Source organism: Ammodytes marinus (assembly GCF_949987685.1).
Source record: "Ammodytes marinus genome assembly, chromosome: 9".
NCBI classification, from domain to species: Eukaryota; Metazoa; Chordata; class Actinopteri; order Uranoscopiformes; family Ammodytidae; genus Ammodytes; species Ammodytes marinus.
The window spans coordinates 13,020,393-13,034,876 of record NC_137213.1 but is presented as its reverse complement, the minus strand read 5'-3'; the positions used below and the strand labels follow the sequence as shown (position 1 = coordinate 13,034,876).

The following is a 14,484-nucleotide window of genomic DNA, read 5'->3' as shown; positions in this document are numbered from 1 at the left end:
GGTTAAACTCATTTCTAATTATTTATTTCTTTTTAAGGTGTTCTGTGCGACGTGCTGCAGCCTGAAGTGCAGGCTCAATTACATGGACAGAAAGGAGGCCCGCGTATGCGTCACATGTCATTCTACTCTGACCAGTGGTGAGCCTCTAAAGTAGAAAGTTGTCACCTGTTTAACTGTTTTACATATAGGATTTAAAGTAATTGCTCAAAATAAATGTTCACCAATTAGACCTAACAGAGTCTTTTGCTTACACAAACTTATTGTGTTTTTCTGTCTCTTTCAGCTCAATCATGGGATACACCGGCCTCTGCGAGCAACCAGAGTCCAAACCCCAACAACCCGTCTGAGTATTGCTCCACCATCCCCCCTCTGCAGCAGGCCCAGGCCTCAGGGGCGCTCAGCTCTCCTCCTCCTACCGTCATGGTGCCCGTGGGAGTCCTCAAACAGTCTGGCAGCGAGGGTACACGCTTTTCCAAGAATAAAATGCTCTAAGCGTTTCTATTTTCACCTTTTACAGTCACATTTTATCCACACCTCTTTTAAAGTATTTTTTTTACTCTCCTAGTGTTGTTGAGGGTTTTTCCAACATACAGTTTTTCACCTATGAAACCTTGGGGCGTTTCATTGGCTTTGTGTCTGTGTGTTCAACAATAAGGTTGCTTAAATCCACAGTGGTCAATTTCTATAAGGTCTAGGATCCATATTTAAATAGTTTTGGTTCCACATTCTCATGTTTTTTTTACAAGGGTTTCCTAAATCGGCCTAGCATGTCTTTGTGCTTTACTTGCTTATTATTTTATAGCGAGTACCCTTGAAACCCTGTTATTTGTCGATGAGCTTTATTTTATTTATTCATTTTATTTTATTGATGCTGCCTAAACCAAAACAATAATATAATAATAATAAAATGTAATTTTATGTGGGTCTCTCACCTTCTTAGGGTCCCTGTCCCGGGAGCAGAGGAGGGTGTGGTTTGCTGACGGGGTCTTGCCTAACGGAGACGCAACAGAGTCGCCCAAACCAGCGAGCTCCAGCCCGGCCCCCTCCCACTCACTGGCCATCTCCACGTATTCACACAAATCCTCCACCTCTGAATCGTCCGAGGTACGCCTGGCACGCCAAGCATCCACCCCACAGCTAATGCTATTAGGTTGTTTGGTCGTATTAACTTCTCGGCTCTTAGCTGAAGGCAAGCCACAAAGAAGTCTTTCTGTGAGATTCTTTGGTGGTTTAGTGTCTGGGTCACGGACCGCACTAAACAAACCGTAAACAAACACAGTTCAAAGGCAACATTCCCTGTTTGCTTGAGCAGAATTTTGAAATCCCAGGGGACTTAAACTCTTAAAGGGAAACGCATTCAAAGTTTGCCTCGCAGTAAACAACAAAACGGGAAGTTGGATCTTGTTGTTTTTGTGGTCGTGCCGTCTTGCATGTGAACATAATTATACTTTTAAATGGATTAAACTTCAGTATGAAATCAGACTTTCACATGACACCATGAAAGTCATACAGGTCATGCGTGTAATTTAATTTGCTGCCAAATATTGCGCTCGTGGTGAGGTGACTACTGCAGTTCACTAGTAGCAATGGCTAAAGCGGTGAAGCGTTGATATACACAGTACTTTTCTAACAGTTTTTATAGTTTACTCCTTATTATATATAAATTAAAATGAACTTGAAGGCAAAAGTGACAGAACATTGTCTTCAGGCTCTAGTAGAAATATTAAAATTGCACTCGGTTAGTTTTAAACGTAAAAATCAATTAATTACCGGTATTATTTATAACAGAAAGCTTGTGTTTGAACTCATTGTGTGGTGCTTGAAAGAAGCTCCCCAGGCAGTTCGGGTCTAACTAAAGATGAGATGTCTAGTTTGTGAGTGACTTTTCACTTGTACTAGTCCAGTCAGTGTTTATTTATATAGTACATTTAAACATTTCTCTGTAAAAATGTGTATTTAAAAATAAAGTCTTGAATCTAACTTGCAGCACAGCCATCTAAATCATGTTAGATACTACCATGCCATCTGTTACTACATCTCACTATGTGTTATAATGTGCACTCTATGGTTATACCTTAGTCTAACACCTCCACCCCTCCTCTCCACCCCCCAGGCAGCCCAGCCCCCTGTCCCCGTGGTGGGCAGCCCTGTAGGCAGCTCGGTCAGCCTGATCCCAGAGGACGGGCTCCCTCCCATCCTCATCTCCACCGGAGTCAAAGGAGGTACGGGAGGCCACATCACAGGTGCTTGCCCTCATCCTCACCATTCTGCTGCCTCCGCATCGCTACCTCAGCTGCTGTATTTCTGCCTGTCAATTGTGTTGTTGTTTATTTATCATGTGCTTTACATCGCTGCTCATGTTTCGAACCATTCATTGCCAGTGCTGGGGGGGCGAGGAAAACATTTGTTCAAGGACTGATGTTTTAAAGAATATGGTTAAAGGTAGAGTCAGTGATTCTGGAGAAACGCATGTTGTCAAATTTATTTTGTCAAAATCAGTGAATATCTCGTTTCCATATATCACGATTCTCCGTAAACAGGCACGTTGCTAGATATGGCGGACACCCTTTGTTTTCATACACTTTGTTTATATACCAGTTTTCAGTGCACACACAGTACATACAAGTAGTGGATCATGAGAAGATATTCCCTGATTTTGAAAAAAAAATTGACAACAAGCATTCTCGAGCATTGCTGACTCCACCTTTTAACTGGGTCTTATCACCATTGTCCTTTATCTCACATTTTCACTGGGCGTCTCCAACCCTCTTTCTCATCCCTGGTTCTCTTTCCCTTCCATTTATCTGTCTTTCATCTTGACTCCTCCCCCTCTCATTCCACCCCACACTAACCACCTGCAGACTACGCAGTGGAGGAGCGGCCGTCTGAGATTGTCTTAATGCAGCAGCTGGAGGAGGGAGGCCCAGACCCGCTGGTCTTTGTGCTCAATGCCAATCTCCTCGCCATGGTCAAGCTGGTCAACTGTGAGTTACCCACCAGGGCCTTTCTACCACTTTATAGTAACTATTTAGGGCATCCAAAGGGATATTCAAAACATGCAGATCAAAAATCTGTGTTTGGATCTACTGATGGAAGAAAAGGAAAATGCATATTTTTACTGGGATAAGACAGCTTGTGTGTTTTTTTTTGTTTTTGTTTTTGTACTTTCTTGGCATAGCATGGGGAATTAAAACAGAGCTGACAGAGCTTTAATCTGAACAATTACATTTTACTTTAAATTTTTAGGGGTTTATTCACAGGGTTTTGTTATTTATTCTAGTAACTCAATGCTCTTTATACAAAGAAGATGATACTTGAGTGGTTTATAGAGTTTATTTTTAAGAAGGAAAAACAACTAATTTATTTTTTCTCTGAGAATATTTCATATTGTGCTGGTTTCGCCTTTATTTCAGTTCAGACTTGTGCTGGGTTAGAAGTGTTGAGAAAAAGTTGCTTTGTCTAAACAAGTTAGATCGCCGTCATGGCCTTAACGTAAAACTGTTTACTGAGTCGTAAGACAAACATGTAAAGTTGCCATCACATTAACAATGTGCATGTCTGAAAGGAGCTTATGAAATGTTTATGGCTGTGAATGATGTAACTATTGTCTGATATGACAGACTAGTTTTCTGTTGCTGTCTTCAACCCACAGATGTAAACAGAAAGTGTTGGTACGTGACGACGAAGGGCATGCACGCGGTGGGCCAGGCGGAGGTGGTCATTCTGCTCCAGTGCCTCCCGGAGGAGAAGACGGTCCCCAAAGACATCTTCACCCACTTTGTGCAGCTCTACCAGGAGGCCCTCAGTGGTAAGAACTCAACCAACAGCTCCACCAGGAGGCTCACTGTCAAATGAGTCCACCTCCATCATGGGCCTGTGAAGGGTAGCTCGTACGGGGAAAATAATTTAGCTCTACTTCGGGAGCGACGTCACTAAGTGCACCCAGTCGCCCTCTATTGTAAAACCATGATACTGTAGTTTCCGTTTCTGCTGAATTGTGCCTCTTCTGCCTTTTTCATGAAAATAGTCCAAACATTAGCATCCTGCTGTCTGCTTGTCTCCCTCCAGGCGTGACACCTCACCAGCGCTTGTCTTGCACTTTTAACTCCGTATGCCGCAGCGCTAAATCGACTAATATCGGGTGACTTTGATGGCTTGTTCCCCTCGGGCTGTTTTCCCTTTTTCATATTCACACTGGAGCAGTTTCGGGCTGCTGGGAGGCAGCCATATTGTATGTGTCGTTCTTGATTAACTCGCCGTCAATCAGGTCTTGGGGAGAAGTGCTGGCTTTAGCAAGTCCCAGCCACTGAGCTATTTCATGCTGTTTGGGTTATTGTGTAATGTGGAATCTGAAACCAGCGATCCCTCCCACAGATAATTAGTAACATGACGCCTTTGAGGGTGATATGAGGTTGTAGGATGAGCAGGCAAAATAATTTTTTTTTGTCATTGTTGTAAAACTTAATACAGACTAAGCAAGGCTCCAAGTTATCCACAGTTATACACTGACATCCTCTGCCTTTTATATCCACCTCCCTTTTCAGAGGATGACAACTGGTTTGTCCTCCTTCGCATAAACCGGCTGTTCCTTCACTTCTTTTACTTCTTACCCCCCCCCCCCCTATACACGGGACACTCATTACCCTTAACCTAAACCTAATTGTATCCTGACCCTTAAACAGCCCTTTGAAAACATGAGCACCTGCCAAAATATCCTCACTTTCCAAAAATGTCCTGAATCCAATGGTTAAAAGCTAAAATTGGTCCTCACAAAGCTTCTATTACAAGCGCACACACACACACTATACTCCTGTATCACTTACCCATCTCTCTTCCCCCTGGTCTCCCTAAGGCAACGTGCTGAGCCACCTGAGTCACTCGTTCTTCACGCGGAGCTTCTTGGGCAGTAAGGAGCACGGCGGCTTCCTCTACATCAGCCCGTCCTTCCAGTCTCTACAGGACCTGCTACTGCCCAACCCGCCCTTCCTCTTCGGCATCCTCATCCAGAAGTGGGAGACGCCCTGGGCCAAGGTCTTCCCCATCCGCCTCATGCTGCGGCTGGGCGCAGAGTACCGATGTGAGTCAGGAACACTGGGGGGATCACACTAATACATACTAGTGATGGACATGATATCAGGATAATTTGATTAGATCATATTAGAACTTTTTATTTATTTACTATTTGGAAAATGTGTTTAGTTTGTGGTGCTTAAAAATCAACAAATGCCTCAACTTGTATCTCGATTGTAAAATGAAATTCGATCGAAATTAAGCCACGATCTCGACGTCTGAAATCTAAGGTGGAAATTTGATTAAGCCCGGCCCACAGTTTCACGTTTGGCAGGTGTGCCAAAAGAGGGAAAAAACACAGTACAATACAGCCTACCAAGCTTTTTTCATTCGTTGATTATCAGAGTGGGACATATTTTCGTCTGTAACAGTACAGTACGATCACATTACTACTGCTCAACAATATCTTCCTGCACGCAGTCTCAACAAAGGATATGATGTCATTTTTTCTGATGTGGGTATTAATAACTATTGATCTGCAGTCACAAACTGTAAAAGGTCTGCGAGAGCAATGTTCCACTTTGTAGTCTGGCGGTGTAATATTACACTGACCACAGTGATGAAACATGCTAAGCTAATATCTTGTGCATCAGCGTTTCTACGGGGTGACTGAGTTTGTAAGACAAAAACCGGAAGAAGTGCACGCTTGAATTGTGTGCTTCAACCTAATTGAATGGGAGTGAGCGCAAATATTTGTAGGACTAATATAAAGTAAACGGCAAGATGTATCTTCCAATTTGAGTGTACTTATCTATTTTTTTATTGTAGTATGTAACACAGATTACATTTTTCTGTGGTGCATTAGAACCAAACATTACAATTAAAAGGAACGCAAAGAGTGGGAATGTTCTCTGACTCGTTTCTTAGGGTAAAATATGAAGATCCACGTTGATCTAGAGCTTAGTACGTCAGTTGTCAGAAGAAGCCAGCAGTAGCCTTGGTAGCAGCCGGCTCTCACAGCTCCTCGCATAGAACCATGAAGTCTTGTGACGGGGGGTTTTATCATGGAAGAGAGCTTCTCGTCTCCTCCAAATCCCCTTCTCTCTCCCCACACACATTCTGACCTGCCAGCACCGTGCGCTGCCTGGCCCTGCTAAGCCCCTCGCCTGCTTCCAGCGCGCACGGATAGAATACATTAACAAAGACACGTACAGATGAGGCTCTTAAGCACAAACTGTTAGCGTCGGCATGAAATTAATCCACACCACAAACAGTGTAGGTCTCCACGCTTTCACCTCTTACTGTTGTTATTGTATTTAAGATTCCTCTGTATATGTCAGGAAGAAATTGACATTTAAAGATGATTTGACTGAACTTGACTGAAAGCAGTTAGAGTGGCTCGTCGACATCTTTTATATACAATCTATGGTCGGCATAGAGATTCCAATAGCTTGAGGCGGATATTGTTTTTTTCAATGCTAATGACAGTTCGGGGCGAGATCTTATTTCCAGCTGTTTGCTCTGATAAGGCTAAAAATAGTCATCTAAGGAGCTTTGGGTGTTGGAGGAAAAAAAAGGCAGTCTTATTTCTTCTCACTTGTTGTGGATTAGGAGCGTCCCTCCTAACTGCAGGCACGGTTCACTAGTTCAGCAAATTTGCATTTATTAGTGGAGAAGATGGAAAACCATGTGAAAAACAAGTCGCGCAGTTCATAAGAATATGAGAAAATACCTGGAAGCACCGCCACCTTATCGATGAGACAAAAAAACACCCAAGAGACTTATTAAATATATTGATATATCTTCACAGTATGAACAAACGAGTAGGTATGTTGTACCAGCAAAAAAGATTGCTTAGAAATAAAATGTAATCAACGTATTTTTTCGTAACTGTCTCAAGGCAAGAATGAATCCCAAATTATGTCCAAAGGGACTTTTACTTTGATGATGAACGTGATGCATTTCAATGGGATCTGAATGGGACACATAATGATTAGGGGAAAAAAACAAATGTAGTCTATACATTAATAGTCATTGGGATCAATAAAACCTTTATTTTGTGGATCTATCAATAACCAAGCCTCTTTGCTTTTAACAGTTTATCCGTGTCCGCTGTTCAGTGTTCGCTTCAGGAAACCACTCTTTGGAGAAACCGGTCACACCATCATGAACCTGCTCGCAGTAAGACCTTTGTTTTCCTGTGTAGTAGTATGTGTGTAGTAGGATGATTTTTTTTAAATGAAAATCATCTATGTTACCAAGTGTTTTCAGTTTAGTTATTTTGTAAGAATGAATACATTTTACTAATCAGTTTTTCTAATATTGATCTTTTTTTCCGTCCCCGTCGTAGGACTTCCGTAACTACCAGTACACGCTGCCGGTGGTGAAAGGTCTGGTTGTGGACATGGAGGTGAGGAAAACCAGCATTAAAGTCCCCAGCAACCGTTACGATGAGGTGAGTGTCCTCCTGCATCTCAATCTGTCACACCTGTAAGTTGATTCATTTCGGCCAAACAAATTGGTTGCCTTGCCTTTATACTGTACATCTGGTTGGTCTCTTTTTCAAACAATTAATGCGTTAAACCTTGTTATCAGACGAACCACTTCAGAGTCCTGGGGGATTTCAAAAGCAGAGTCAGACCCTATTTTGTTGTTTGGTCCACACAGGTGTTTGATTGACAGCTCTTACACCTGAGGGGTAAAATACTTATTGTAGAAATCTAGAGAAAGCAGAGCTCGGCACATTCAAGCTGTTATCCCCCCACTCCAATAATCATAAATCACTTTTTTCTAACTAAATTAAACTCTCCCTCTACCAGACTAGTGACATCAGCGGAGGAGGCGCCCATTAAGCTCCCCACACACACACACACACACACACACACACACACACACACACACACACACACACACACACACACACACACACACACACACACACACTTCTATGTGTGACAATCTCCCCAGGGTCCCTGCAGCTGAATATAAGCGTGGGCTGCCGACTTGTCATAACGCCGCTGCCTCGAGGGTGTGAATGAATGTCCGACCAGAAGAAGTGATTCACACGTCGCACTATTTGGCTAAGGAAGAAAATCGGCAGTTGTAGTGTTTGGCTACTGGTGCAGTAACAGATGGGAAGCCAGTAATGTGAAGTGGGGACTGTTTCTCAACAGCTTGCCGGCAAAGCCTTTAGCGCACGCAGCGAGTGGTTAAAGCCCTCCGTATTTTCTCAGTTTTATTTTCTGATTTGCAAGGGACGTCTTCAAAGAGACGCAGAGGATTCAGCTGAGTTAATATTAGGGATCTTTCAGCTCTTCCATATCCGCCCATGTCAGCGTCTCTTTCTTTTCAATCTGTCATCTCAGTGTCACCCAATTTATCTGGAGGACTTTACCCAAGAGCCCACTGCAATTAGGCTTAACCAGGACGTCTCTGTTAAACCAATTTTTTCCCTCACACACACACACACACACACACACACACACACACACACACACACACACACACACACACACAGGCACCCACACAGCACAAAACACACACACACACACACACACTCTCGCTCTCACTCTTTCTCTCTCACACACACAGAATCACACCCATACACACACACCCAAAGGGCATCTCAATTAGACATGGATATCATCTGTCCTTGCAGCTGATGAAGGCCATGAACAAGTCCAACGAACACGTGCTGGCGATGGGGGCGTGTTTCAACGACCGCGCCGACTCCCACCTGGTGTGTGTGCAGAACGATGACGGAAACTACCAGACGCAGGCCATCAGCATCCACCACCAGCCGCGCAAAGGTGCCAACCACACACTAACCGCTTCTTCACACTGTTTTATCTGTCTGTCTGTCTGTCTGTCTGTCTGTCTGTCTGTCTCTCTCTTTCTCGTGTTCTGGGTAGAAAATCCTCCTCCTCCGGACTGCTTTTTATCATTTCTATTGTCCCTTTTGTTTGCCAGAAAAAATAATTTGACCTTGATTTGTGAAGCTAAACTTGTTACATTAATACATTAATTTTTTTCTTCCTACAGTAACTGGAGCGTGCTTCTTTGTGTTCAGCGGTGCTTTGAAAGCCTCGTCGGGCTTCTTGGCCAAGACCAGTATTGTGGAAGGTGAGAACGGCGCCAACAGACTTAATTTTGTCTGTAAAAATGCTGAAATATAAGTTGAGTGTATTTGTAAGTTTCTTTGCAATGGGCTCGATACAGACGGGAAAAGAATGGTCATGGTGGAACAAAGTTATCCTGATAAAAGCTGCAATTAGGGGTTGTAGTTGGATCCATTATAATGGAATGTTCCCCCCTTCCCTTAGACGGGGTGATGATCCAGATCACAGCAGAGACCATGGACTCTCTACGGCAAGCCTTGAGGGACATGAAGGACTTCAGCATCACGTGTGGGAAAGCCGACCAGGAGGAGAACCAGGAGCTGGTGCACATCCACTGGACGGACGATGACCACAACTTCAACAAGGGGTGAGACGATAGACAGAAAGGAGAGGGACCTTCCTGGATCAATAACTCTTAGGAAAAATGGCTTCTCCTGCTTCCCTTCGGACGATAACACAAAGTAATATGTATGAATATGCAATGAGAAAATTATGTATTATGTGTAATTGTCCGGAAGAATAATAATAAATAAATAAATAAAAACATTATCAAAACACAAACGATGTATCTTTGCTATCGGCACAAGGCAGACAATGAGCTACAACCTCATTTGTTACCGAAACCACGACTATGGCTATGCGTTTATGCCACGGACAATTGAACCGACAGCTTCCCAACAGCTGTATTTACTACTTTGCTGTAAAAACTCATTATACATGTCACTGGGGGGGATTCAACTGGAGGAACCTCTTAGCAGGGTGGAGAGATGTGGTGTGACGTGTCTTTGAGATGCAGACCAACACAAACATCTGAACATTTAAATGTGACTTTTCACTAGTAGATATAATTGATACTTTTTTGCTGATGTTCAATTTCATGCGCAGAATATTTTTCAGCAGCTGGTTAAACCTGCCATATTTCGACAGATCATTTCTGTCATGCTGCCGTCAGATCCTGTTTGTTTCATATTAACTGCCTGTGTAAGTTGCAGACAAGTTTTTTTTCCTTCAATATGCCCCTATTAACTTTGCTCAATTAGACTCTGTTGTTTTTGTGTGTTTCGTTTCTTCAGTGTCATCAGTCCCATCGATGGGAAGTCCATGGAATCCATCACCAGCGTCAAGATCTTCCACGGCTCCGAGTTCAAAGCCAACGGCAAAGTCATCCGCTGGACAGAGGTACAACACGGCCCACACTCATTCAAATCAGACCAAGAGAAAAGTGTTTGACTGAATTCTTGCAGATCCTTTTAAAAAGTCTTGAAAGGCATTGAGCTGATTGATCTAAAAATAAAGGTTAAATCCATCTTTCAACAGTCTTAAAAACGCTACAACAAAGGGAAGAGGATCTGGTTGATTTTTTTAAAAACTTTTATATCACTTTGAGGTGTTTCATCTGTTTTAACTGAAACCAAGTACATTTCTGTTATTTATGAAAAAAATGCAGTAAAAGTATTATCATGTGTTTCAGGTGTTTTTCCTCCAGAGTGAGGACCAACCCAACGGTCTGAGCGACCCGGCCGACCACAGCCGTCTGACGGAGAACGTGGCGAGGGCGTTCTGCATGGCGCTGTGTCCGCACCTCAAGCTGCTGAAGGAGGACGGCATGGCCAAGCTGGGACTGAGGGTCACCCTGGACTCAGAGCAGGTGGCTTCACGTGTTTGTTCAGACTGTGGGGAAACTGGGACGACAGGAGCAGCGGTTTTTATGCCTCCGCAAGTTTACACACACATGTTAACTTTGACTCAAGAACGAAACTAATTGGGATTTTTGGCAAATGTAGCACTTATTAGATTTTGGGGGTCAAAGATCAAGGTCACTGTGACATTTTGCCTCATTAACGCAATATCTCAATAACGCCTTGAGGGATTTTCCTCAAATTTGGCACAAACTCACACTTTGGAAAAACTGATTACATTTTCCGAGGTCAAGGTCACTGTGACCTCAGATCTTGTGAGCACAATATTTTAAGAATGTTTCGAAGGAATTTTGTCAAATTTAGCACATACTGATGACATTTTGGAGGTCAAAGGTTACTGGTTTGTTCCAGATGTATGACTGCAGTGAAGTCTCCATTTCTTATCAGTAAAATGACAATACTTAAACCTCATCTATGCATAAATAATAATCACCGGTTGCTCTTAAAGCCGCCTAAAAAAACCTACGCTTTCTAGTTATTTTTTCTGATGTAGAGACACTGCTGTCTGAACGTTAACCAAACTGACTTTTCCCCGCTCGTTGCAGGTGGAATACCTGGCAGGCAGTAACGGCCAGCCGCTGCTGCCTCAGTACCTGAGCGACCTGGACAGCGCTCTGATCCCCGTCATCCACGGAGGGGCGTGTCAGCTGAGCGAGGGCCCAGTCGTCATGGAGATGGTTTTCTACATCCTGGAGATCATCTCGTAGTAGGGAGCCTTTGGAGTCCATCTTTGTTTTTGTTCTTGTTCTTTTTGGACCTTATGATGTCATCTCTCCCTTCAACCGTTTGCTCTACGAAGGAGTCTGAAGAGCTGTGTTGCTGTGCGCGTGTGTGTGTTGGCGGTAGCGTTCCTCAAGTCAAACCTATGCATCCAACCACCGTCCTCTGGCCAGGAGGTGAACACCAGAGATCAGACTGTCTGTCCGACCCCAGCGTGGTGTTACAGTGCCTGTGAAAAGTATTAACACGTCTAAAGGTTTCCTCGTTTTATTGTTTTACAACATCAGGAATTGGAAATGGAAATGTATCTATTTTTAACTAGTAAAACAAATTGAAAGGAAAAACAAAAACTATTAGAAAATCATCAAACAAGTGGACAGACATAAAAAAGTTATATTTTCAAACAATGAAAAGCATTAAGAGAAATAAACTGTCCAACATTGAGCCAGGTAGATTTAAAGTATGTTAGTGGCTGAAGTAAAATAAGTTTTAATTTTAAATGATCCTGATGAGAAAGCTCTGTGGAGTCCTGCCACATTGATGAGCCACAGCTCAGTACTTGTTGATACTTTAAGTAAAGTACCACAACTGCAAATTAATCCTACTCGCAGTGAGAGAGTGGAAGACAGTCAAGTATTTTATATCTGTAATGAATTCAGATCAAACTTTAACACTATTTTAAGTTAATACATTCCACAGGCATCGTACCTGTAGCTCATCACCCATAACTATGATGTCACTGTGACGTCACCGTTGCAGCTGGGGGCCCTTAAGCGCTGAACCCTGAACAATGTAATCTGTGAAAAGGTGAAGCAGTGTAGCATGGACGCTCTGACCCAAGGGGAGACTCGCATCCACCACTGGAACATCTGGACTATTTCTATTAAGGACAGAAGACAACAAGCTAGAAGGTGAGAGGAACGTCTGTGTGGCCATTTTTGTTTTTGGGTTTTTTGTGTTTAGCACCATGGTGCTCAGTGCCTGCAGTAGCCAATCATAAAGAAGAAAAAAGAAAAAGACATTTCAGCGTCGCCTCTTGAGCTTTACTCATCAATCACCAGATGCTTTACTTCACGGACAAATACACGGACCTGTTGTACATATGTTTTTTAAGGCGGAATGAGAACATTTACTCCATTATAACTCTACACCTGTAGCCTCCAGAGATCCCTGTTAAAGACAAAAGTATTACTGAAGGGACGACTCTGTCAAACAACATAAGAAATAACTATGAAAACCCTTTTCCTGGATTACAATATAAAAAAAGGTTCCAATGCTTTATTGACAAACTCAATCTGTACATAATGAAAACACAGAAGAGGGAAGAAAAAAAATAAGTTTTTAATCTCATCAACATCAATCGTCTTCAACGTCATCATCACCGCTCGTTGGAAAAAGTTATTTTGAGTCTTTTCAATCATACAAAGAGAAAAACTGTTGAAGATGTAAAGATATAAATATATATATATATATATTATACAGTATATATAAATATATATATAAGAACTGTATTCAAATACAAAAGCAGTGCACTGGATTCTAAGCCATTTACAGGAGAGTAAAAAAAGGAGTTGAGTGTTTGTGAAGAGACGCGTGGATTCCTGCAGAAAACCCAGAGTTTGACAAACCTGAAGCTGAATGTATTTCATCTCACATCGTCCCCTGAAGTTACAGACATCCTGCAGAGCTGCGTAGGAAACCCCAAGTGTGTGTGTGTGTGTGTGTGTGTGTGTGTCTGTGTCTCTGTGTGTGTTGCCTTCAAAAGGGCCTCAACTGTTTCAGTGCGTCTATAAACAGATCGCTCCTCTTCTCTCTCCTGACTGTGCTATCCTTCAGCAACATGGACCTAGAAAAATAAAAAATATAAGAATGTATTCCTCCTTTTTCTGTTATAAAATCTGCTAAATGTGTGTTTTTTTTAATTAATTTTCTTGCTAGACTAATCACCAAAAACCAAACCCTGTCTTGTCATAACAACAAAAAATCTCTGTACAGTTATCCTAATGCATTTAATAGGCTATTTCATCATGCTAATATGAGACCATAAGGGGCTATACATAAGAAGCACTGATTGTAATTCAGTGCGAGGGATTTTTATTTTATTTTGTGTAAACATTTTATCCGAGAAAAAAATCGTCGACAAAGTGAGAATCAGACAATCACATGAAAAATCTGCTGACGAGCCGCCTCTTATTTTAAAAAAAATTGACCCGTAGCTTCTTCAGTATTCGTTTAATTTACTCGATTTGAAGTATTTTAGAAGCCGCTGTAGCATAAAGTATTGTTAGCTAACATTCAGTAAACTACAAGACTTAATGAAAGAGGTCAAAAGGTCACCTATTTCTAGGGTATATTACTGTGATTGCAAACCAGAGTGGGTGTATCTCAATCACTGTGTCCGTTAATTTTTTTAAATATATGAATTAGCGTTATGAAGAAAAGATGTGAGGATATATATTTTTTATGGTTCCCTGGTTTTTGTTACTTTTTTTTTTTTTGGCATTTTCTGACGTGTGCAATATGTCATAAATCCTCCCTCCTGGTGCAAGGTGCAATTTGTTTGACTGAAAAAGTAGCATTTTAATTTAAAATTAAAATTCTGTATGGAGTTGTAAGATGTTACAATTCAAACTATGACATTGCATGCAAACAGCAAATCAGCATTTGAACGGTTTTATCTTCGAGTTTTGTTCCGTCGTAAACTGGGTTTTTGTTAAAATATTTTTTATTTTCTTTATTTAATACTACATCAGTCAAATGTTTGAAAAGCCAAAAAAAACCTGTACATCTTTTTTTCATATTTCCTTACACTACAAATGTAAAAAATAAGTGGTCTTTATCAAAAAAACTGTAGTATATGTAAAATAAAAACTTCTAGAAAATTGAATGAGTTGAGTTTTTGCCTTTTATTCTGGGTCATATTATTATATTATTTT

General features: G+C 41.8%; 1 protein-coding gene across 3 annotated transcripts in view; it reads left to right on the top strand.

Annotated features, from left to right (window-relative positions):
• Positions 1-14,435, top strand: part of zfyve9a (zinc finger, FYVE domain containing 9a) — a 28,344-nt gene extending 13,909 nt beyond the window's left edge. For 2 of the 3 annotated variants that reach the window (XM_080034854.1, XM_080034855.1), the window contains 15 exons: positions 38-137; positions 284-460; positions 941-1,104; positions 2,114-2,243; positions 2,862-2,984; positions 3,653-3,808; positions 4,853-5,077; positions 7,109-7,191; positions 7,361-7,465; positions 8,669-8,819; positions 9,052-9,132; positions 9,333-9,495; positions 10,202-10,307; positions 10,600-10,776; positions 11,374-14,435. In XM_080034854.1, coding sequence (XP_079890980.1) covers positions 38-137; positions 284-460; positions 941-1,104; positions 2,114-2,243; positions 2,862-2,984; positions 3,653-3,808; positions 4,853-5,077; positions 7,109-7,191; positions 7,361-7,465; positions 8,669-8,819; positions 9,052-9,132; positions 9,333-9,495; positions 10,202-10,307; positions 10,600-10,776; positions 11,374-11,535 — 2,103 coding nt within the window. In that variant the 3' untranslated portion in view covers positions 11,536-14,435. The remainder of the gene's footprint in view (positions 1-37; positions 138-283; positions 461-940; positions 1,105-2,113; positions 2,244-2,861; positions 2,985-3,652; positions 3,809-4,852; positions 5,078-7,108; positions 7,192-7,360; positions 7,466-8,668; positions 8,820-9,051; positions 9,133-9,332; positions 9,496-10,201; positions 10,308-10,599; positions 10,777-11,373) is intronic. The other variant, XM_080034856.1, reaches the window with a different exon arrangement.
• Positions 14,436-14,484: the final 49 nt, after the last annotated feature.